The sequence below is a fragment of the Cyprinodon variegatus genome, unplaced genomic scaffold, assembly GCF_000732505.1.
Source record: "Cyprinodon variegatus isolate N-32 unplaced genomic scaffold, C_variegatus-1.0 Scaffold390, whole genome shotgun sequence".
Lineage (NCBI taxonomy): Eukaryota > Metazoa > Chordata > Actinopteri > Cyprinodontiformes > Cyprinodontidae > Cyprinodon > Cyprinodon variegatus.
Genome location: NW_015150843.1, coordinates 406663 through 429972, shown reverse-complemented (window position 1 = coordinate 429972; position 23310 = coordinate 406663). Strand labels below are relative to the sequence as shown.

Below are 23310 nucleotides of genomic sequence, written 5' to 3'. Positions count from 1 at the left end.
AAAAAGTCGGGTAAATATTTTTTTTTTCAGTTAGCTTATTAACATTGCCTCAAAATCTATTATCTGAGTGAAAAAAACTGCAAGACTTGCAACTAGATGGCAAGAAAAGGAGGCAGATAGAATGAAAAAGACCACATGTCACAAATAAAAAGAAAATATAAAACCTTAAAAAGCTAAAATAAACATAAAATATGAAATTTAATATACCTGTTTAAAAAAAGACATTTATTTTGAAAGGGTGAAGGGTTCCCGGAAGTGGATCTACTATTAGGAGCGATGTTCTTGGCTCCCCGTCGTGTCTCAACCGTTGAACTGGTCTAGTTAATTAGTTAAATTTCTGTTGTTTTTTTTATTATGTTAGCATTTATGAAAGGGTTTCGGGAACTTAAATGGTTTTAGAAAGTCTTTCATGTTTTACTTTTAGTGTTAATTTGTGAAAGCTGCTTCTGGATCAAATATTCTGTGGTGAGTTCTGAAGCTGTTAAAATACATTTAGAGTATTAATGTGTTTTTCTCCGCATATTTTGATAAAATAAGGTTCTCTGCAGAAATCAGTGTTTTACTCTTTTGCTTAGTGTTTATCTAGAAGAAGGCTGTGCGAACTTTGACCCCAAAAATAAGTTATTAATGGTTCCTGTTTCGTCTCAGTGCGCAGATGTTCCAGAGCTGCAGACGATCACTATGAGTTTAAACACGCTGCGAGCCCTGCTGCTCCTGGGGCTTTGGCAGACTGGCAGGAGAAGTTTGACCCTGGCCTCTGAGCTGCAGGAGCAACCCAAGAAGATCGGTAAGCATCCTGCAGAAATCAGTCATTTATAAAAAAGTATCCACTCTCACCTCTTTAGGAATAAAGGCAGGCATTCTGTGCCAGTTTTACAATCATAACTTTTGAAAACCACATTTGCTTGTCCTTACAATTTGGTTGAAATATTTTCTATTTTCTTTGGGTTTTATTATTATTATTTTTTTAAGTAATTGTTCAGTAGTTGTCAATGTCTTTTACATTTCATTCTCTGTATATTTCATTTTTTTCTTTTCACATTCCCCTGTTTTAGACCAATTTTCTTAACCCATCTACATCCATTTCCATTTTCTGAAATAGCTCAGCTTGAATGCAGGTTCATCTGAAAGCAGATATTTATGTAAATTCCGTAAAAAGTTGCTTAACCCTTCCTTGATTTTACTTGAAATTACTAAACACCTGGTTCTGGTCTGTTACGATCACTGAATTCATTTGTGTGGTTCTCTCTGGGTACTCCGGCTTCTATTGGTGTGAAAAGTACACACATTTGTTACTTAAGTAGAAGTGTAGATACTGCAGTTTAAAAACACTCTGGTAAAAGTTGAAGTATCAACTTGACCTCTTTCCTCAAGTAAAATTGAAAAAGTATGTGCTCCAAAAACGACTTAAAGTATAAAGTAACCTTAAAAAAATCGGCCAGATGCCACTATATGAATTGAAAGCTAAATTTTTTGGCTATTTTTAAAAATACTTTGAGATAGGGCCAAGGATGAGGGATGTCATGTAGGTCTCCGTCTCCCGATGCGCTCTCGCCTGTGTCCGACCTTTCAGACATTTCAACATCTTTTTCTGAATCCGACGTTGTAGCATGGCAAAGACAATTGACGTTTAAAGTTTGAAGAACACCTGCTTGCTTCTGATGATTTCCTTTGGTGTCAGAATAAATTTGACGAAAAGCTAACCATTGAGTTTTTGCGTTATATGACTCGTCCTATTCCACTAGTTTTCACTAGATGTGGATGGCGCCAATGATCTGCATTGGGTAGCGCACATGATGTGAAATAAATATTTATAAACATTAAAACAAAGTGTAAGAGTAAAGAGTAACGTTTGTTTAAAGAATGTAAGGAATAGAAAGTACAGATACTTGCATGAAATTGTAATGAGTAGAAGTCAGAAGTAGGAAGAAAAATAAGTAATGGAGTAAAGTATAGATACCTAAAAAGTGTACTTAAGTACAGTAACAAATTATTTGTACTTCGGTGCTTCTTACCCCTCTCCCGGCTTCTTCCCACAGTCCAAAAACTTGACTGTTAGGTTAATTGGCTTCTCTAAATTCTCCTTAGGTGTGTGCATGTGTTGCTCTGCGATGGACTGGTTACCTGTCCAGGGTGTAACCCGCCTCTCGCCTGTAGACAGCTGCAGATAGGCATAGATGGATGGAAATTGTCCAATTTTAAAAATGAAATAAATTGCCACTTTTAATCCATACAGCCAATTGGTTGTTGTTTTTTTAGTTTGCCAAAAATACATTTTACCCTCAGTTTCTTCCCTCATATTTTCCACAGAGCTTGAATCAGGACTTTTTGATGGCTTCCTTTTCCACTTTGTACATCAGTTATAGTTGTGCTAAGGATTATTGTCCATGAATAAAACCCACTGGCTCCCAAACTTTGATATCCTGGCGGTTCTTTCAAAATGTTGCCATAATGTTCCCACAAACTTATGAGGATGTCTGATTTGGGACATGCAGTTGTCCTCTACAACAACATGTTCTGCTACCCCCGTACGTCACAAGGTTCTTTTTTTCCCTCCACATTTACCATTTTACTATGTCCAAACATTTCAATTTTAGTTTTATCAAACCACCGAACATTTTCCAAACTGCTATCAGGTTTTGCATGTTGCTCTGGCCTTGTTCTTCTGTGTTTTCCTAAAGCTTTTCAAATGCTATTCTAATTTTTTTTTATGTTATATAGCTGAACTTCTGTCTTTGCAACAAGTTTATGATAAAGAATGATATAGCTAATACATTTTTTTTATTCTCTCAGATCTTTAAAAAAAAAAAAAATAATAAAAACATTTATTTTCTAATTTTAAGGCTGAAATGATTGATCTGAAACAGTTTTATTGATAAAAATGAACTGTTGGAAGTTGGGCTGGAATTATAAATGCATCAATGATGATGAAATAATTTCCACAACCCAAAATATGAACCTTTGTTAGCTATAAGACAAAGAATCTAACGCTGTGGTGCTTTTCTGTCCCTGCTCCTGTTCTAGCTGTGATTGGAGCAGGCATCGGTGGAACAGCGGCAGCGTTTTACCTGAGGGAGGAGTTTGGACCTCTAGTCAAGATCGATGTGTTTGAGCCGGGGACCGTTGGAGGGCGGCTGGCGACGGTAAAGATGGGCGATTATGAGTATGAGACCGGAGGTGCTGTGATCCATCCTCTGAATCTACACATGAAGCAGTTTGTTGATAAATTAGGTAACTAAAGCAAAATAACATGGCTTATGTGACGGATTAACAGAGTATTATTGCTATTCTAAATTTGATGCCTTTTTGTCGACAGGCATTCCTCAGAGAAAAGGCCTCCCTTCTAAAATGGCGATCTTTGATGGGAAGGAGCTTGTTTTTGAAGAAAGCGACTGGTTCATTGTTAACATCTTCAAGATGCTCTGGCGGTATGGATTCAGTTTCATCCGTATGCAGATGTGGGTGGAGAGTATTCTGGACAAATTCATGAGGTGAAGATGAAAACCTTTCAGAATTTACATGCAGTTCTGCATTAGCAGCTCAGGAGTGTCCTGAATATCCTATAAATCCTGACAGAATCTACCAGTACCAGCAGTACGGCTACTCCTTCTCCAGCGTGGACAAACTCCTGCATGCTATGGGAGGTGACAGCTTCCTCACCCTGATGAATCAGACTCTGGAGGAGGCCATGATGGGAGAAGGATTTTCTCAGGTCTTCATCAATGACATTGTTGCACCCATCACACGTGTGAACTACTGCCAAAGCGTCCGCATCAATGGCTTTGTGGGTACGTCTTCCAGAATACAGCTCCGATGTGAACAATCAAGTTTAGATTTTTGTTTCATCATAACCAAAAGGTTTAGTGGATTTTATTGGGGTTCAAAATGCTAGATAAGTACAAAGAAGAGCTTTACAGACAAGTAGTTCGAAACATGTCTTTCAGATATATTTGGAAGAAACAATCTATTGCGTTGAGCTTTTGTAAAATGATCTTTGCTGAAAACAACTGTGCCTCTACAAGTTGCTGATGTTTGGTGTTGGTTCAGGGGTGGAAACCAAATCATTAGTAACATGTCTTTAAAGAAAATGAAAGGATAGGATAGGTAATAAAAAAAAAAGATATTTAAAATGCCATCAATCGGTGCCACTAAAATAAATACTTTAGTATCCAAAACATGCACACAATGTAAAATTAAGATAAAACAAAAACAATCCAATAGATAAAGAAAATAGCCTATCCATGCAACATCTTACACACTATCCTTGTTGTCAGTTTATTGTTTGTTTTGAGTGCCATACATTTTTTTTCAGCTCTAGGATAAAAAAACTGAATCGATTCGTTCTTGGTTTTAACTGATCTGTACCGTCTACCTGAACACATCCGTGCAAACAGGATGTCCAGCGTGAGAAGTGTCTTTTGCAATTATGCTTTGCTTTTTTAAGACAACAGTACAGTCATTGAATAAGTTTTCTACTAAGACTAAGAGGGCATCTTTTTTTGTTTATTTATTTTTGTCCTGTATTCACAACCATTGGTGGAGTTTTTCCTTGAGCCACAGTTCTACTGGTGAACTATACACAGACGCAGTATGCTTTAGTATGCTCACTATAGAGCACTTATAGAAGGACAAAAGCAGTTTTTCCTTAATTTTATTCTTTCTAAGAACCCTCAGGAAGTAGTCTTCTTTTTTTTTGTTGGCCCAAAAGAGTTCAAGTTCTACATGAGGCCCTGCTCAATGTGGACCCCCAGGAAACTGAAATCAGGTGGTGTAGTTTCTCCACACAGAGCTTGGAACCACTCCAGCTCTATTTGTTTTGTGTAGGAGAGCAGACACAGGAGAGGCACGCAGAAACAAGTCCCTACAGAAAACAGACGGGCAGAGAACGTCACACTTGATGATAAAACCCTGTCCCTTTCTTCTTTGTAAAATAGATGAGTCAGCTTGAACAGGGAGTGTCTGTGACTGTATTTCTCAATTTTTGCTTTAGATCCTCAAATTGATTTCAATCTCTCCTTGGACCGGGCCATTCTAACAAATAAAAAATGTTTCTAAGGATAAAAAGTGGTTTTTATTCTCCTCCATAGGGTTTCCATTTGGTTGGATCTTTCTTAAAAACCTTCTTCCACGTGCTTGCTCTAAATAAAAAAGGGATTTGTTATGGTTGCCTTCAGCAGCGGCTTTAGACACTCCAGCAATTCCAGATTTCTTAAACGCACAAAATAAACCTCTATTGCTTACAGACTTAGTCTCCTGAACTGTAGATTTCTGCACCACCTCCAGGTTTAACCTGATGTTGTTTTAGGAGCGGTGTCGTTAGCTGGGGCGGATTCAGGCCTGTGGGCCGTGGATGGCGGCAATAAGAGGGTGTGTTCTGGGCTACTCTACCACAGCAAAAGTGACCTAATCCCTGGCAAAGTGACCTCCATCTCTGTGAAAACGCGACCATCAAAGAGAGGTATCTTCCATATTGCTGCATTTGGTACAAAATCAGGCATTTTTTCTGCTAAATTTAATCTTTTACACAAGTTCCTTCTGCCGTCTGTTTTCAGGTAACACTGTCAGCTATTATGAAGTGAACTACGTCGGAGAATCTGGCTTAGCACATTCTTTGTATGACATCGTTGTCATCGCGACGCCGCTTCATCAGGGAAAGTCGGACATCACGTTTACGGGGTTCTCTCCTCCCATCCCAACTCACTACCCCGGTCTCTACCACCGGATGGTGGCCACTTTGGTGCACGGCACCCTGAACGTGTCCTACCTGGGGACAGCTCAGCCGGCCTCGGAGTTCACCGTGTCCGACATCCTCACCACGGACTCGAAGGGCTGCGCCATCAACAGCCTCGGCTCTCTGGATCCTGTTCATATTCCTGATGGGTACAGTCGACCCCCCGCCAGCTATCCCAATGTCTGGAAGGTGTTCTCCACACAATCGCTGACCCAGGAGCAGCTGCAGCAAATGTTCCTCTCCTACGACTCTGTGTCGGAGACCCCGTGGCTCGCTTACCCCTCGTACCGTCCGCCGCACCGGAGGACCCCTCCTTTCATCCTGCACGACCGGCTGTACTACCTCAATGCCGTCGAGTGGGCAGCGAGTGCCATGGAGATGAGCGCCATCTCGGCCCGGAACGTGGCCCTGCTGGCTCATCACCGCTGGCACAAACAGGTCGGAAAGGTCGACCAGGAGGACCTGCACACCCGACTGAGAGGAGAACTCTGAAATGGAACAAAGAAAAGTAGAAAAATGGAATCCAAATAAGCAGCAAAGCCTTTGTCCTTAATCAGATGAATAACATTTTCCCCAAATGATTTTTCTTTACACATTTTCTGAATTTCTCTTCATTTCTTAACATGAAAGAATCAGAAAATAGTAATAACACTGTGAACCAAGCTGCACTGATGGGGAGATCCTGTATCTTCCCTCTTTCCCAGAGTTTGTCAGTCTGTATTGAACCTGTCTTAAAGCTAATTCTACTCGTCTTTATTTGTTCTTTCTGACTTGAAGCCTGATTTACTGATAAGTTTACATGTTTTCTGTTCATTTCCAAGACTGCCTCGTCAGCACAGAGCTGGGATTCCTGCGAGTGTTTACGGCTAACAAATTTTTAGCAGTATTTACCTCTTATTTTAAAACGAATTCAAAAAATCTGCTTTAGAAATTTGATGTGCCTTTAATGTAATCAGATTTGGGTTATAAAATATTTGACCATTTGTCTTCATGTTCAACAAATTTAGTTTTTTTTCTCTTTTAAGATCTCAAATAAAATCCAAAGTGTTTCATGTTGATGATTTCTGATCAGAACACGTGTTTGTAAATGATTCTGGACTTTTACTCTGTCTTTTTTTTCAGATTTCTGATTTAAACTGCTGTCTAAAATCCCTCCTCTGGCACTTTTTGAAGATTTACTCTACTTTTTTTAATACCGTAGTAAAAGGCACTTTAAATGGGTTTCAAAACCAACCTCGTGTCAAACCACTCTTGAAAACGCCCATACACTACTGTAGATTTTTAGACGTGTTTACAATCAATAAATTAATGATGCCTTTCCTGCATTGTGTTGTGTCATCTATCACCACACCATCTGGCTATGCTTTAAAACATTGTTTTTGGATTCTTCTCTGATTAGGAAAATGTTGGTAGTTTTTTCCTTAACTTCATTCCTTTGAGACGTTTCCGTATACCAGCTTAGAAAACATAATTAAACTAGAGTTCTCCTTATTTTTTAACATTTTTACCGCATTAGTGGCTCGTTTTATGGACAGTAGGCCGACAGGAAAGGGGGAGACATATGTGGGAAAGGACCACAGGACGGATTCGAACCTAGGTCGCCCTTGTCACAGACTAACCAGTGCACCATCAAAGCGAGCCCCTTTCAGCCTTTATTTCAAAGGGCACATGCAGAGGAGTTCCCATCTAAAATAAGGAGTGAAGTTGGAAGATTCCATTTTGAAAATCATTTCCAAAATATTTTGGTTGCAATAAAAGACATCTTAAGCATTAAACTTAAGGGGAGGAAAAAAGGAAATCGGCTGTTTTATTGGAAATAACCCTTTTTTGGACAAAGCACATAAAGCTTTGTTTATTTGGAAATTGAACCTAATTGGTCTAATGACATGTTTTGTTATCCTTCCATCAGAAAGAAGCATCTGATTGTTTTTTGGGTTTTTTTGTCCAATCATTTATGGTTATGAGACAGGTTAGTGTCAAAAATCCAGAAACACAACAGCTTTATGAAGTTTTAAATAGAATAGAAGGTATATTGCTTTTGATAAATCACCCTAATCCTGCTAAAAGCATCTCTGATCAGTGGGATAATTGTTGCATTGACTCACATTGGGAGCCAAATGTTCTCTCTGAAGTCACCATTTCCATATGAAAAAGCAGCAAAACATTGTTTTCAGCTCCGATACATGGAGTTCCTTTTTTTTTTTTTTTCTTTTCATCACACTTCCCAAATAAAGGCCATGTGATGCCTGCAGTCAACAATGGGCGGCTTTGACAAAGGAAATAAGGATACGTCTGTTCATTGATGCACCACCAAGCTGTCCCTCTCAGGTGCGGGGGGGGACAGTGGTACCAGAGCCGGGCTGTCGAGTCAAAACATGTGATGTGACTGAAGATTTATATAGGAGTCGGAAACAAGACGGGTCAGACACCCCGAGTCCTGCATCAACCAGACCAGCAGCCAAGATGAGATTTTTGGTGTCTCTATTTGTGGTCCTTTCTGTGGCAGCATTTCACTCTGGTAAGGGACAGAAATATGAGAATAATACAATATAGTATCAAAGTTAGTTGTGTTTTCTTAATAACTAAATAAAGGATTTTTTAAAAGAATGATTAAGTAAAATCAAAGCTTGTAAACCAACTAAGGTTTGCCTGAATTTCTGTTTTTCATCATTTTACTAACGTTTTTCTATTTTCTAAAAAATAATTTTGCCTGAATAGCATGCCTTTTGTTATCAATAACGCCACAATATCTTTTCTATATTTCTTATCTTTTTACAGTCTATTTTTTATGCTTTTTTTCTTATTCAGAAGCTTGGTTATTTCTGATTTTTAATCCTCCTTTATGAATTTCTTATGACTCGTAGCCCTCTCAGCATCTCTGGAATCTGCAGAGAAAGAGGAGGAAGTTACTAATCATGGTGAGTAGATGCTTATTTATAAAAACAGTAATGAAGGACAATGTTACAGACTGACAAAGTGACATAACCCGAATTTTTCTCTGCAGATGGGCTGACATGGGCAGATGATCAGCTGCAGGAAAAAGGTAAAATACAAGTGTCAACTAACATTAGGAATACACAGGCTTTCTGAAATAAGTATGTGGTTTTGAGAAATGAATTTTAAAATTTGAAAGTTTTAATCTGATTTCAGTTTTCTAATATTTTTTTTCCTCCATTAATCTTACTTATATGGGTTTGTTCTTTTAGATGTGGAGTTTGAGGCTGCTCAAAAAGATAAAGCAGCTCAGAAGAATGGTAGGTTTAAATCTGACAACAAAATGAAATGACTCAATTTACAGAATTCAATGGTTTTTAACTTTTGCTGTCTAGTCACAGAGGATCAGAATGAAGATTCTCATGGTAAGGTTAAAACCCAAAAAAATCATGACAACTTTATCAAATAAGTACAGCTGTTCCCTTGGTAATGCAGTCTTTAACTTCACAGAGTCTAGTGAAGATGGATCTGGTCAGTTTCTAGTACAGCATACAGTGATTCTTATTTCCCAAACATATATCTTATAACTAAGTTTCTTTTTTAAATGTTTTTAACAGTAGAGCAGCATGATGATGATGATGATGGTGAAAGCAAAGGTTTGTTGATAGAATGTCCCTCTCAATGGTTTCTTTTATGTCCTTTGCACACATAAAACTGCTCTTTTAAATATTATTGCATTAATCCTACATATACTGACTTTATTTTGTTTTTTATACCATTAATAACTTGGTCTTAACCATAATCAACTATTAATTGGCCTCTTGAATGCCAGATTAGATTCTTTTTTTTTTTTTTTTACACAAAACATTTGGTTTTCATTTATTTTAATGGATTTGTAAGTTTAACAATAATTTTTCATTTTCCTTATTTTATGCAGAGTAATTTGTAAAGAAGCTGCTCCCCTAACCACAAATTTAAAAATAATTCATGTCAATAGATGCTTTTCAGTTGTTTTATGGGGACGTCATTATCAATGTTTTCTTCTATACACATGGAAGTTTTTCTTCACCTTGAAGAAAACGTTATAAAATTTAAGAGATTTCATAAATACATGGAAATAAAAAATGGAAATACATTTTTCAACGTTTTTCATCAAAAGACTGGGGCGGGCATCGGGTATACAAAGAAAATGACCGAAAAATTTAATTAAAACTGAAAAGGTCTTTTTTTTTTTCGTCTGTCACCTTTGAAAATAAAACATTTAAGAAATGTAAGAGGGATAACTGCATTTAACAGTCTTACTGTACCACTGTTGTCCAGCAGAGGGAGCAGCATACTCTGATGGCGCAGCTCAAGGTGAGGCATGTTTTTAATTATGCCTCTAGGTGGCAGCAATGGACGGCTGAAAAAGCAACAGCCGTGTCAAGTCTGAATCAAGTCTCCATTTATCTCCTTTTTTAAATCCAGAGTCAGATTCTAACTCCTCCGAGGAGACTTGTGGTGAGTGTGTTAAACAAATATATTTCTTAAGAGTTTAAAGATGTATCCTTTAATAGTTATCTTAATGATTTCCTTACAGAGAGGCGGTGATTTTTCTCATCTTAGAACTATTTAATTGTATTATTAGAAGTATCAGAGGTGAAAAAACTTGAAAATGTATTTTTTTTTTTTCCAGAGCACCTAGACACGGGAACAGAGAGCTGTTTGGGTATGTGAAAACACTTAAACATCTCATGAGAACAAGCTATAAATACTGATTTTATTTTCTTTCACCCCAGATTTCAGTGAGCAATCAACCCAGAACCAAGGTGAACTTTTCAGCTTTCTACATCAACCTTTAATATCTAATTTTGCATAAGTACCTCTAGCTGCTAGGAATCCAAACTGTTAAATAAGCTCAGTTCATAACGTGTTTAACATTCTTGAAGGCAGACTCAGAATTACCTGCAGAGGCGAGATGTGGTAAGATGTTTGCAGCAAACCAGTAAAGTCTAAATTGTGAGTTATGCAATAAACCAGACAGAGAGGAAAAAAAAAAAAAAGGTGGTCACAGCCAGTCTGGGCTTGACTTTTTGAAATAGTGCGACAAATGTTTGGTGGCCGTCTGTGGAATTTAGTCTGCAGTAAAAATAAAAGGTTTGACTACTTTATGCTGCTCACCCAGAAAAAACAAAAACAGGTTTGTTTTAAAATTATGTAGAGAATAGCTACTTTGACATTATAAAGATGTTTATGACACAGTTCTTTGTAAGTAAATCTGGGACAAGAATCCAGGACACTCAGAGGCATCTGTCCCCAGGTACTTACTGAGCTTGATTTATAGTTTTATTTGCCTCTGGTTATTTTAGGAACAAGGATGCACTGCAGCTCTAAATGAAAAAAATTTTGAAACCAAAATTATTGGATTTAGGTTTTCCGATTGGCCAATAACGGGATAAAATAAAAAACTGGAGGGAAAAGTGTCTTTGCAGCAAATCCAGACTGGTAGGGAATAAACCTCACTGCATTGGTGGGAAATTTGCTGCAGTCATAACTCATCTTGCCCCTCAGGGGTTGTGAGACCTGAAAACCCAGAAGTTGATTCATTAACCTGAGGCCATGGAAAAAAAAAAACAGTAAAACACTGCATTGTGTTTATAAAGCTGGCGTAAAGGAATTCTGTCTGTCCCTGCCTCAGATGCGTGAATGAGAGATCCCTGCAACACGTGGGTCCCAGTGTTTAGTCACCACCACGCCAGATGCTCCCAGCTTTCCATCAATAAAGGGAAAATGATCCCGCCTGTCTGGATAACCATCCCTCCTCTTGTTTTCCACCATAGATCAAAACAAGCAAGTTTTTCCAACTGCTACATTCAGATGCTTTAGTTTACTAAAGTTCCTGAAATAAAGTTTCAACAAGTATTCTCTTTTACAATTTTTATTTGTTTTTCTCATCCACAAATGTGGAGCAGAGGATGATGTGCATTTAATAAAAAATAATCTTTGGTACCTAAAAAAACAAAACCAAAACAAAGTAAGGCAACTAAAGCATCTACAGGTCTGAATGCATTTAGTCAATTGACCACATGCAACAGTATAAGTTGCCTGGATTCTGAAAACAGGCCAACACCTAACAAATCAGTTCCAGTTTTAAAGGTATTTTCTGCCTTATTTAAAACAAGTGTAAAGTTAAGGTAACTGAAATGTCTGAAGGTGCAAACATCACAAACACATACTGAAAGTAGCATTTACAAAGCGAGTTAGGAAATACAAGGCTAAAGCAGGCTTGAAGCATTAACCATTGAAGGATGATTGAGTCAAGTTTAAACAGGAGACTTAAGGTCTTTTTTGGGAGTACAATATTTCTGCTGGTGGACATTCTGTTACATCTTAAGCTGAGGTGGACAATTTCAGGCTGCTTTTGCACTTGGCATAGTTTTTTCTTCCTTTTGTTTAGAGCAAACAATGAATCTATTACAGCATTTTCTGTATTAATCTGCAAGTGTTCATCCATACACAATTACATTTTGCACTGTAAACTGCTGCACTCTTGATGAGATCTGGAGAATAAACCATTTTAACCAACGGATTTTTTTGTTTCTTTAGAACAAATGCAGTGCCAGGTTTGGGCATTTAAAGCCAGACGCATAATCTAAAAAAAAAAATATTCTCAGTAGAAAAGAGGTACAGCAACATATGGTGTTCTTCACCCAAGGTACTGCTTTTGCATCTACATTACTTTCAGCATGTGTTATGTCTGAGATTACATATGATAATCTTTACTGCATTTCAAATACTGTCAAAAAAAGTATTTACATGAATGAAATGTAAAAATAAAATTAAAAAAAAAAGATCAGTTGATGCTGATAAGAATTTACAGAAGATATGAAATAGGATTCCCCCGATTGGAGGTCATGGGATCCAAAAGGAACAAACGGCAAAAGCAAAGTTTAATATGAACCACAGGCACATGAGTCCTTTTCAAACACTTCCTTTCAGTGTTAATATGGAGGATCAGCAGGAAGGATGCCATAGATGAAGATTGCCATGATGGCAGCGCTGATAAGGCCAGAGATGGGCACGGTCACAAACCATGCCATAAATATGTTTCTGAACAGACGCCAGTCCACCGCCTTCTTTGAACGCAGCCATCCTACTGCAACCACAGACCCCACCTGCAAACAAAGCAGCCGTCGTAATTTGAGTCAATCTAAAGACCTTACAGATATATCCATAACCCATGAGCCTTTCCACATTAAGACTTCTAACAAGTAGTTTTTGCAATACATTTACAGAGCACCCCTTATAAAGATGGCTTTATATAAGATTTGTCTGCAAAGTCAAACAAGCAGAGTGTAAAAGAGCACTTTAAAGTAACATTGCATTATAAATTAAGACGACATTTTTTGTGGTGTTCAATAAAATAACTTCACTATTTAAAGTGAATGGTGTACTTAAGGGACCCATTTTATAGTGGGTATTTCTTCAAGTGCAATATCCATGTTTGCTGCCATTATCTTAATCTGACCAGGCTCTTAACCTACATGTTTGCTGTTTTCTATATGAATTTTAAACAATATTTTTTTTCCCCTTCGACTATTTATTCCACTTCATATCACTCTGTCCATTTGTAAACAACTTCTAAAAACTGTAACCAGCCTTACTTTATTTTGGCCAATTACACAAAATCCATTTAGATTTCATGCCCATGATGTGATCAAGTCTGAGGAGTATGAATACTTCTGCAGAGCACAGCAGTGTCTGGGGTCCATATTAGGACCCAGAGCCAGACTGTTTACTTAGACTCTGTCCTAATAAACAGCCTTCCCATTTCTCAGTCAAATTCACAGACCACAATGTTTGACTGGCCTACCTTGCAATGGGTGGTGGAGACAGGCAGACCAATGTTAGAAGCAACCACGACAGTCAGGGCGGAGGCCAGTTCAATGCTGAAACCACTGCAGGGGGAAAAGGAAAAACGTCTTACACATGGATGCCTGACTAACCTGCTACATTACTAATGTAGCAGTAATGTCTGGAATGGATGCGGTTAGGTTTTTTTTTTTGTACCTTGAAGGGGTAATGGGGGTGAGATCTTTTCCCATAGTCTGGATCACCCTGCGACCCCACACCCACAACCCGATGCAGATGCCCACACCGCCGTAAAGCAGAATCCAAATGGGTGTAGCTGCGTTAGAGGTCACGCTGCTCGTTTGGTAAACCAAATACAAAGCTACCAAAGGGCCAATGGCATTGCTGCAGAGGAAAGAGTGAGGTTATTCACACAGTGGGCAAAGAGCTAGGACAAGTTACAATGTCACTAGCTACTTGGCAGACAAACAGGTTTTATCTTATCTCTCTGATGACAAATGACAACATGACCAGCGATATACGGAGTCCTTACCTCACATCATTTCCACCATGGGCGAATGATCCAAAGCAAGCAGTGAGAATTTGGAGGAACTGAAACAGAGTAGAAACTTCAGGCTTGTCTTCTTCATGCCGGTCTTCAACAGAGCTTCGGCTGCTGTTTGCATCCTCGTTTCCTATTTCTAGTGTCACATCACTTTCAACAAGCTCTTCAGGTGTCATGTTCTCCGCTACAGCATTGCAGTAGCTGGTGTAGCTGTCCATACGCACGCGCTTCTTTTCCTGTCCGCCTGACACTGGCCCCTTTTCTCCATCTTCACCTCCACGGATATCTGTCTCTTTGTGCCTGAAATCACTGTGCAAGCCGATGATGGCCATAGTGTATGAGGTGTAGCTGTTATTCCTCCGCATGGGTCGATCACCCGGTTCTCCCATGCAGTCGCCAACCTTGGCCAGGTGGAGTTTGTGCAGCAGGTCTTTATAGAGGCCAGAATCTTTGTGGACCGTATGGTACTGGCAGTAACCGTTACTGGGACTCTGTGCTGGCCTGTTGAACTGACTTTGGTTATTCAAGTGAGCCTGACTGGGAGCATTTGTAGAGCCATTGCTTTGTAGGTTGTTGAGCTGGACTTGGTCATTTGTTGGATTCGGTTGTGCTGCAGGCAGAAATGCATAGCTTATTATACAGTTGGAAGTACTTTATACATTACGAATCTGCTAGATTGTGTCTATAGAATCCATTATTCAGTAGCTGTTCAAAAAACAATAAAATTGTTACAGAAATCCAGGCTGAAATTCAACCACTAATTTTGTCTTTTTTAACTTACCATTTGTATGGCAGTCCTCCGTGTCGTCCGAATCGCCAATGTTAAAAGCAACCTTGCGTTCCTTATTCAATTCTGCCTCTTCGGGCTCCCCAATATCAAACGCCACCCTCCGTTCCTCTGGGACAGGCTGGGATTCAGAGGAGTTCTGACTGACAACCGGCGCAGCAGGAGAAGACGTCTCCTTGGTAGTCTGTTTCAGGATAGGACAGTGAGCCTCTTTGAGCTCCTTCTTTTCCATCAGGGGGCTCTCAGAAGGACTGGAAGACTTGATATCGCCTGGCAGGAAAAAAAACAAGGCAAGATCGCATATGTAAACCATCCAGCAGAGATAACCAAAGAGTAAATATTTGTGTTCTTCATAATCTGAAATTTCGTAAGACTTGTGTAATTAGAGAATCAAAAGACCATTGTCCTGTAAAAGTAATGCTACCCATGTTTAAAACTGATCCTCTGTTTTAACAGGATCAGATAGATGGATTAGCAGTACCATGTGTACATTACTGCAAAGAGGTTACATAATCTGAGAACAGCAAACAACCTGTTCTCAGATTGCCAAGGAAAACAAATTTCATACATTTCCTGTAAATTACAAAAATTCCAGGAAGTAAAGCTTGATATCACCTCCCATCTTTTTTCTTTAAACCAGCAAAGGAGGCTATGTGAGCACCTCAAGTCAACCCAGGCTTATTTTAGTCCTGGAGCTAAATACCTATTAAAGGATCACTTTGACCCAATTAACCGACCTTAAAAAGGTGGACAGAAGCTCAAAGAATCTATGGTCAGATAAACCCAATGATTCAATAAGACCTACTTTTTGTGTTGCATCACATTTGAAGGTCATGTTACAATAGAGGTACCACCAAGTCAGTTTAAAGGGTACAAAAGCCATGTGAAAAGGATTAACAAGGTGTGCTGCTCTACAGTAGAACCGTTGATTTGAGGGAGAAAAAAAATAATCCAGGATTATGAAGCACAAATAGGTGACAATACTGTCAAGTGACTCATCCAGTCAAATCCACAGCTAGAATACATCTCTTAGCCCCTTAGCTCTATTCACAATTGGGTTTAGGTTAAAATGAGAAAAGGTACCTCACTCAATTGTTCACCAGCCCTTAAAAACTCATCAGGAGTCAAAGGAAGCTGGTTATAGCAATTTAACACTCAACCACACTTGCACAGAAACAGTAAAAACACATAAGTGGACTTACGTGCAATCTTCTTCTTGAGGTGAGGGCAGACAATGAACCAGACCACAAGGGCAGTCACCAGACCACAGGCCAATGAGATGAGCAGGATGCCCCACGGAGGGATATAGTCAAATCCCAGCACTGAGAGATCACCAGGATCCACAAAGAAAAAGATAAACAAGGCAAATAGAGAAAGAGCATTTCATAAGACAAGGCAGCAGAGGCTACCTTAATAAAGAATAGTCCTGAGCACATAACTGGGAAAGGTCCTCCTTATACATTATAGACATTGTAACTGAGTACTGCACCATTGTCTTATAGCTATAAATGCAAAGTGAGGAACATAAATAACATGATCCCTATGAGTCCAGCTGACAAATACATGTGAATGCCTTTAAAAAAAATAAATTACAAAAAGGCAGGCAAAATAATTGCATACAGCAAATTTTCACCGTAGTCAGGGTAACCTCTTGCCAATACTGCAGCAAAGCTGGTGCAGCACATTTCAAGCATCTTATTTGAATTTCCCAGCAGAGGTAACCATCTTTGTCTAACAGTTTGAGTCAGCAGTGATTGCTCTTAGGGGAAAAAGTATTTAAAAAAAATAAAAACACACCAAAAACAACCCAGTTATGAGTGACCTTGGATGTGTGCATCATGACTTGTTTTGACAGTTTAAGATTAAAGGAAATGAGAGCCAAGGATTCATGATAAGCGTGTCCGCTTTTATGTTAATTGGAGGACAGAGTCCACACTGACAGTGTGCTCTCTCACCGTGTCACAGTGCAGCAGAAGACTGCAGAGCACTACTGATGTTTGTTCAGTTGCGCAATGGAAGCTCTCCCTCCCCTTGGGACTGGCATAAGACAGCATTGACAAGAGGGCTGGCTTCAGCTACAATACCAGGTGTTGGGCAACTTACTTATAAGAGATGATATTGGGACAATTTATAGAGAAGTAAAATGGTGTTCGCTAGAATACCACTTCCACATAGAGTGTGTGAGTTTATCTCACAAGCACACAATACAGGAAATGAAGTTAACCACGACTATATTCCAAACCCCTCCTCGTAACCTTGGTATTTGTGGCCTACATAACAACAATATGGCCTGTTTTCCTTCCCCTGCATGTTAAAATCCACTTCAATAACAAATCACTAGTAAAACCACCCCTTTATGACTCATTTGCCTGTAAAGTTTTGTTTCTATGAGTAACTAAGTCTAGAGCAGCAACAAAACATTGTATACATTTTTTTGTATACAACTGTGTTATTCTGGAATCTTTAATCAAGTCTATACTTGGACTAGATTTACTTCATAAAAAGTGTTGTATTGTTGCAAGTTTTATGACGCATTTCCCCACTTAACTAATATTAGTGCTGATGTTTCAATCATTTAAAACTAACAACTGGAGAAGAGCAACAGCAGTTGAAGGAATTGGAAGATGAGTAGACCACAGGTATTACCAAATCATCCATAAAGCATAATCAGCTGAAGTGTGCTGTTGGAATCCAGGGCTATAATTGTTGTTTTTTTTTTTCCCCTCCATTTGCCAAAATAAAGTGCTCTCCATCTCACATTGCTGTTTATAAACAGTGTAGCAACATGGCCGGGGGTTTCCAGTCACTTCATTCTGCTAAAATGTTGAATTGGAGTCTTGCAGCACTCTTGTACTCTGTGCATTGCAAATACTAATGCGACTGCTGCACTGATGCAAATAAATAAGTCAACGCCCTTTTCTGAAGCAGAAACGCAGTTCTAAGATGGTATGATAAAATTTAAATAATATTTCCCAACATGTATTAATATAAGCCCATTCTGGGGATCTCTTTCCACATGTTGTGATTGTTCTTTAACTGAATACCTGATGTAAATCTAACCACTGCAAGTAATCCTAGGCTAATGTGATTAACACAAGGTGGCTTGGCAATATCTCTAAGTGAAGTCTCACACCTTTTAATGCGAGGCACCCGTTTACTGGTCCTCACGTATTGTACGTTCCGATGCAAGGGGCATCAAACAACTTTGCTGAATGTGTCTGACTAAGCCAGGCTATCTATGCTCCAAGTGCATGTGATCTCCTCTGAACACGCCGATGTGCATGCACATCTGCACACCAAATGTAGTCAAACTCTGGCCTGTAGCCACCATTTAAAGGGCCCAGGCCAGCTAACATCTTGAACTTTTTGGCCCTGCAGAGAGAAAAAAAAACAAAGGAGCAAAAGCGTCTCGTTTAATAAAGCGTTCTGGAAGGTGAATATAACCAACATATCAAGAACAAGAGCAACAACCAGAAGCAAAAAATTACAACCACTTTATCACATTTTTACTTCTCTGAAGTCTGAAGAACACTGATGCCCAGAGTTAATTCTAGTTTCCATGCCCCTGTTGTGCTCCACTCTTAAACTTCATTCCAGCTATGACCCACACAGAACCACAAACAAGAGGGCCTAAAAACATGTTAAAATAAACACGGCTTCTGTGAAAACGGTAAACAGTGTGGTTCTGTCTGGAATATATGTGTGGGCATCCGGCTGTCTGAGGGAGCTGTTTATTTTAGGTTGTGGCCACTGGCAGTCACGTAAAGAAAAACAAGACAATGATACTCACCCGGAGCACCAGTGTACAATATGGAGAAAAGGTTGATTGCCATGGTCACAGCGTAGAAAACAGGCAGAGCCTTCAGGCCGTTAGGTACAGGGTCTTTCTGTGGTACAGAAAAGCAATTCAGAAATTGTTCTGTGGCAATACTGCAGCCTGATTTCACTACCAAATTACAGCTTCAAGGTCATAAACACAATGTGATCCATGCAGATGCACAACAGAACAGGAGAGCAACAAAAGACATCTAGTTCCTGTCTCACTATAGATTAAATATTTCAATCAATCCTACCTTTTGTAGAATGAACATGCGTATTAAGTAGAAAACAATGCCCGACATTATTCCAGACAAAACGGGACTCAGGAACCAGGAACCAACTGAAAACAGATCACCAAAACTTGAGTATAAAACAGGCAGGAGTACAAAAACACTGACTTCATAAGACGTACAATAGAATTAAAAGTTTTTTTTTTTTTATGCATTTACGAGATTCGTGTATTGCAAATAATTTGCACTAATAAAATGGCCGCCTTACCTATACGAACGAGCTCCAGCCACTTCACTCCTTGCTGACCTTTGGCAACCAATGAGAAACCAATAGTAGCACCAACGATGCAGTGTGTTCCAGATATGGGGAGCTTAAGAAAAGAGGCAGCCAGCTGCCATACAGCAGAACCTAGGGAAATAAATCAAGGATTACCTTCAGTAAAAAAAAAAAAAAAAACACTGTATAGGATAGTGTAATTATCGTTATCATCTGCATTACATTTCAAACAGACATTAGCCCCAGGTCATCAAGTTACTTACCAACCATGGCACTGACAGATCCAGCCATCAGCGTGTGCTCAGACCCATTGTACATGCGCACGTCGATGATGCCCTTACGTATGGTTTCGCTCACTTTTGCCCCAAGCAGCACAGAACCCAGAGTCTCAAACACTGTAGCCAGAATGCAGGCCTGTCGCAAGGTCACGACCCCAGAGCCAACAGCTGTGCCAAATGAGTTTGCAACATCGTTGGCACCCACAGAAAAGGCCAAGACAAATGCAATGATGAAGCCAACAATAAGCAGCCAAAGGTACTCCGTCAGAGGAGTGTTGGTCATTGCTGCTACAGTAGTAGTCAGTATAACTGCAGCTGTAGTTGGAGAAACCATGATTGTAGACTATATAGGAATACCTTCACAATTTTAAGGGAAAGCAATACAAATACTTTTAATGGGGCTACTTTTAAAAACAGTAGCCAGTAAACTCAAGAGGTATCGGGTAAATAAATAAATAGATTTCTACAGGACCACCTGCATTAACAGGATTACTGAGGTCCAGCAGTGCAAACTAGTGAAAATCTGGGGCTGACCAGAAATCAGTTAAAGTAAACTAGAGGTAAAATAAGAGATTTATTGCTATCCAGTAATTAAACGAGATCTTTTGCTGCTGTGTTGGTGCTTGGCTGTCAAGCAGAGGGTGAAACCAGCCATTGTGCAAATGTTACAGCTGGTAGGCAGGGGGACATTCTGAAAAACAAAAAAACATTTGTATGAAAAAAAGTGACTAGAGAATAACAAAAAAAGAAAACCACATACAGAATTTCTTATACGTATAACAGGACTGCATTAAAATAAGATAAACACTAGGGGCTGCAATCACCGGAAGATCGTCAGCTGCGTGCTTTCCAGAAAAGAGGAAGCCATATTTAGGAAATGGCGCACGAAGAGTAGAGGCTATTAGCACTTAAAAAACGATCCGTATCCAAGAGAATGTTTCAGCATCGATGTTTACCTACCCTTAATCGTGTAAATCATTCAAAGTGGTGCAGAGACTAAAAAAAAAAAACCGCTCCGTTATGTTAAATATAGACACTGCTTTGCTACGTCTGCACGTGTCATTCATTCACACTTGAAGAAAAACCATTCCCCTTGTGATCGTGAGGCTCGAACAGGCAGTAGGCTACAACATAGCTGTCGCAAACGGCTTAAATTCATTTTCTGACGGCCATACTTGCCGCCGTGTGTAATAAACCAATTCTAGGTTATACAAGACGAGTTTGTTTTTTTTTCTCCGCCAAAGGGGGGATGCAACCGGATGAGAGTCAGAATGAGTGTCATATGTTGTTCCACTTTAACTTAATGTTCTACCAAAAGCTTCCAAATCTCTAATGTGTATTTTTTATGTATATATCACTAATGTCAATATTTAGAGATCTATTCTAAAACGGTCTTAGTGTGTCAATTTATATAAAGCCATACGCCCTGTATCATATATGTGGCGATAGTAGTAATTAAATCAAAAGATTACATAAAATATTTATTTAGCTTGTATTTCGTTATTCTTATTAATTCTGCTAACAGCTCATATACAGTCTGTTGTGTCATTGTACGATGTACCATCTGCTAGATGCTAACACCGATCGTTCAAACAAGTCTTAAGTAAATTGTCATGCCAATAACCAAAGAAAATATGTTGAAGTGTTAACAAAAGATATTAAAGTAGTACACTTACCAATCGTTACAGCAGTCAGTCGTGTAGAAAATACTTCCTTTTAGCCGGTAAGCTAATTAGCGCGCGCGCGCACAAAACGGCTGGCTTCGATAGCGCGCGCGGGATAATGAATAATTAAAGCGGTTATAAAAAATGTCTTCAAAAGCTGTATCTAGAATAAATTATAAATATTCGAATGAAAAATTGTACGCAAGACTACGCCTAAAGAGGAAAAATACTATCGATGAAAACGCGTTTCAAGTTCTAGAAACGTCTCCGTTTGAATGGAAGCTTCTCTACCGCATGTATGAAACTTGCTCACGCCGGTTCTGGGAGGCGTCGGGCTTCCTTCTTTATTGGATGCGCCCTTCAAGAGGCCCCGCCTCTCTCTGATTCTCCTTCACGTGATCGGCGCATGTGGCCTCCCCGCCCCCGGCAGAGGAGCCGCTTCTGTCGTAACAAAACCAGGGATGGGTCGGATTTCATTGTGAAATTCGAGTTTGCTCCAGATACAATGAAAAACAAGGATATTCCTTTTCTTAATGGGAAAAAATCTTCAAATTAATACCTTTTACACAACGAGCATAATGTTCTCTCATATTTTAATATAGGCTTTACAAGGAATAAAGCAGTTGTTTAATCCAAATCATATAAGGACGAACATTAGATTAAGTCATCGACTTTGCTTTAATCCCTCTTCCATTAAAATGATTTAGTCACAATGGACACTCAATTTCATTTGTTTGTTAACTTTCCAGCAATCCCTCATAGTGCACATAGCAGAAATAAAAACTCCCCATTAATAGGAAGAAATTTCCAGTACAAAATGGCTCTAAAAGAGCAGCAATCTGCCTGGACTTCACACACTACCCTAGTTCAACAGTACTTTTTGATACATTATAGCATCTTTCATGGCTTCATATAGAAAGAGAGAAATTTAACTAAACATATAAGCCCTGTTACAAATAAACAAAAATCTATAGTCTAAAGACAGTACTGATCCAGAAAGTAATGAAAGCTACAATAATGAAAAAAACATTTCTCTTATTTTCACTTAATTGTTAGGCTATTTTTGTTGGTGTATCACATGAAATACAAGTAAAATGATACGAAATGTTGTGTAAAAGCCATTGCACTGTAGCTTTACACATATTGACATAGAAAATGATCAAAGCATGGTACCAATATAAATTTAAACTTAAAAAACAGCCACCTTCAGCAGCAACATCTTCCACACTTCATGTTTGAAGATGAATTTAACCCCGATGTTCTTTTAAAAAAATGGTACATTTAACAGAGTGTTCCAAAAGGTGTCAGATGTTAATTCTTTAGCAGAGGGTTTTCTCTGGCTTGTTCATTTTTTTCATCTGCAGTGGTGTTTGTTGATTGTTTTCCATCACATATAGGTCCAGGAAGGAAGAAAGGGTCAGATTTGATTGGATTTACTTACAAGAAACCATAGACATTTGTCAATTATTGTTTAGGATTTACTTGAAATCAGTAAAAGATTGCAGGAATTATGACTGTAGGAAGGAAATTGTAAACATAAACTATACAACTGGTGATTAAAAAAAAAAGTATCCATTTAGCCATTTTCTCCTGCTTATCCCGTCAGGGTTGCAGGGTGGCTGGTTTTTATCTCCACTAGTCTAAGGAGGAAAGGCGGTGTAAACCTTGGACTGGTTCCCAGTCTGTTGCCAATTAAAAAATATATATTACTTAAAATATGTTTTTAACATGTTTTAGTATCATAAGGCATAAAAATGTAATAAATTCTTGAAAATTCCCAGGGCAATCTTGAAATCATATTAGTGATTGACTTAAAATCACAATGAATTTTAAAGTATTCACATCAGATCTGCACTGTGATGTATGGGAGAATTCAAACACTGAAGGTGTTGGAAGGGTCCTAAACAACCTGCAAGATTATGCCTAAAGCAAGCTTCTGGTATGATAAAAAATATTGAATGGAGTCTCTACAAAGAGAGCTGCATTTAAAATGCATGATGTTTCTGCGGCATAGATTCACTTGCAAAAAAAGATAAACCTGTAAGGGAGAAGCAATATAAGGCCTTAAAGCATCTTTTCATTGAAACTCAGCGTCTATTTTTTTTTTACCAGCATTCCAGTTCTTTAAGTGATGCCACAGAGTCTCTGTTAGATTTTGTTTTTGGATTATGGTAAGAAAATTTCCAGGTATTCAT

At 38.8% G+C, this 23310-nt stretch overlaps 2 protein-coding genes and 1 long non-coding RNA gene across 3 annotated transcripts; 2 read left to right on the top strand and 1 right to left on the bottom strand.

Annotated features, from left to right (window-relative positions):
- Nucleotides 1–245: 245 nt before the first annotated feature.
- Nucleotides 246–7057, top strand: pcyox1 (prenylcysteine oxidase 1). The gene is made up of 7 exons (XM_015387269.1): nt 246–465; nt 649–787; nt 3025–3231; nt 3317–3491; nt 3577–3788; nt 5306–5458; nt 5553–7057. Exons 2-7 carry the CDS (start codon nt 682–684, stop codon nt 6221–6223), a joined length of 1524 nt encoding a protein of 507 aa, XP_015242755.1. The 5' UTR covers nt 246–465; nt 649–681; the 3' UTR covers nt 6224–7057.
- Nucleotides 7058–8040: 983 nt separating this feature from the next.
- On the top strand, nt 8041–8774 carry LOC107092693. Its single transcript, XR_001481583.1, has 3 exons — nt 8041–8249; nt 8596–8649; nt 8736–8774. It is a non-coding gene; the product is annotated as an uncharacterized LOC107092693 (long non-coding RNA).
- Nucleotides 8775–11566: 2792 nt separating this feature from the next.
- LOC107092694 (sodium-dependent phosphate transporter 1-B-like) lies at nt 11567–21432 on the bottom strand. The gene is made up of 11 exons (XM_015387297.1): nt 21128–21432; nt 19437–20142; nt 19165–19305; nt 18921–19006; nt 18638–18734; nt 16050–16169; nt 14842–15117; nt 14049–14670; nt 13715–13900; nt 13518–13602; nt 11567–12819 (listed from the first exon to the last, which is right to left on the bottom strand). The coding sequence occupies exons 2-11, from the start codon at nt 19783–19785 to the stop codon at nt 12646–12648; spliced, it is 2136 nt and encodes a 711-aa protein (XP_015242783.1). The 5' UTR covers nt 19786–20142; nt 21128–21432; the 3' UTR covers nt 11567–12645.
- Nucleotides 21433–23310: the final 1878 nt, after the last annotated feature.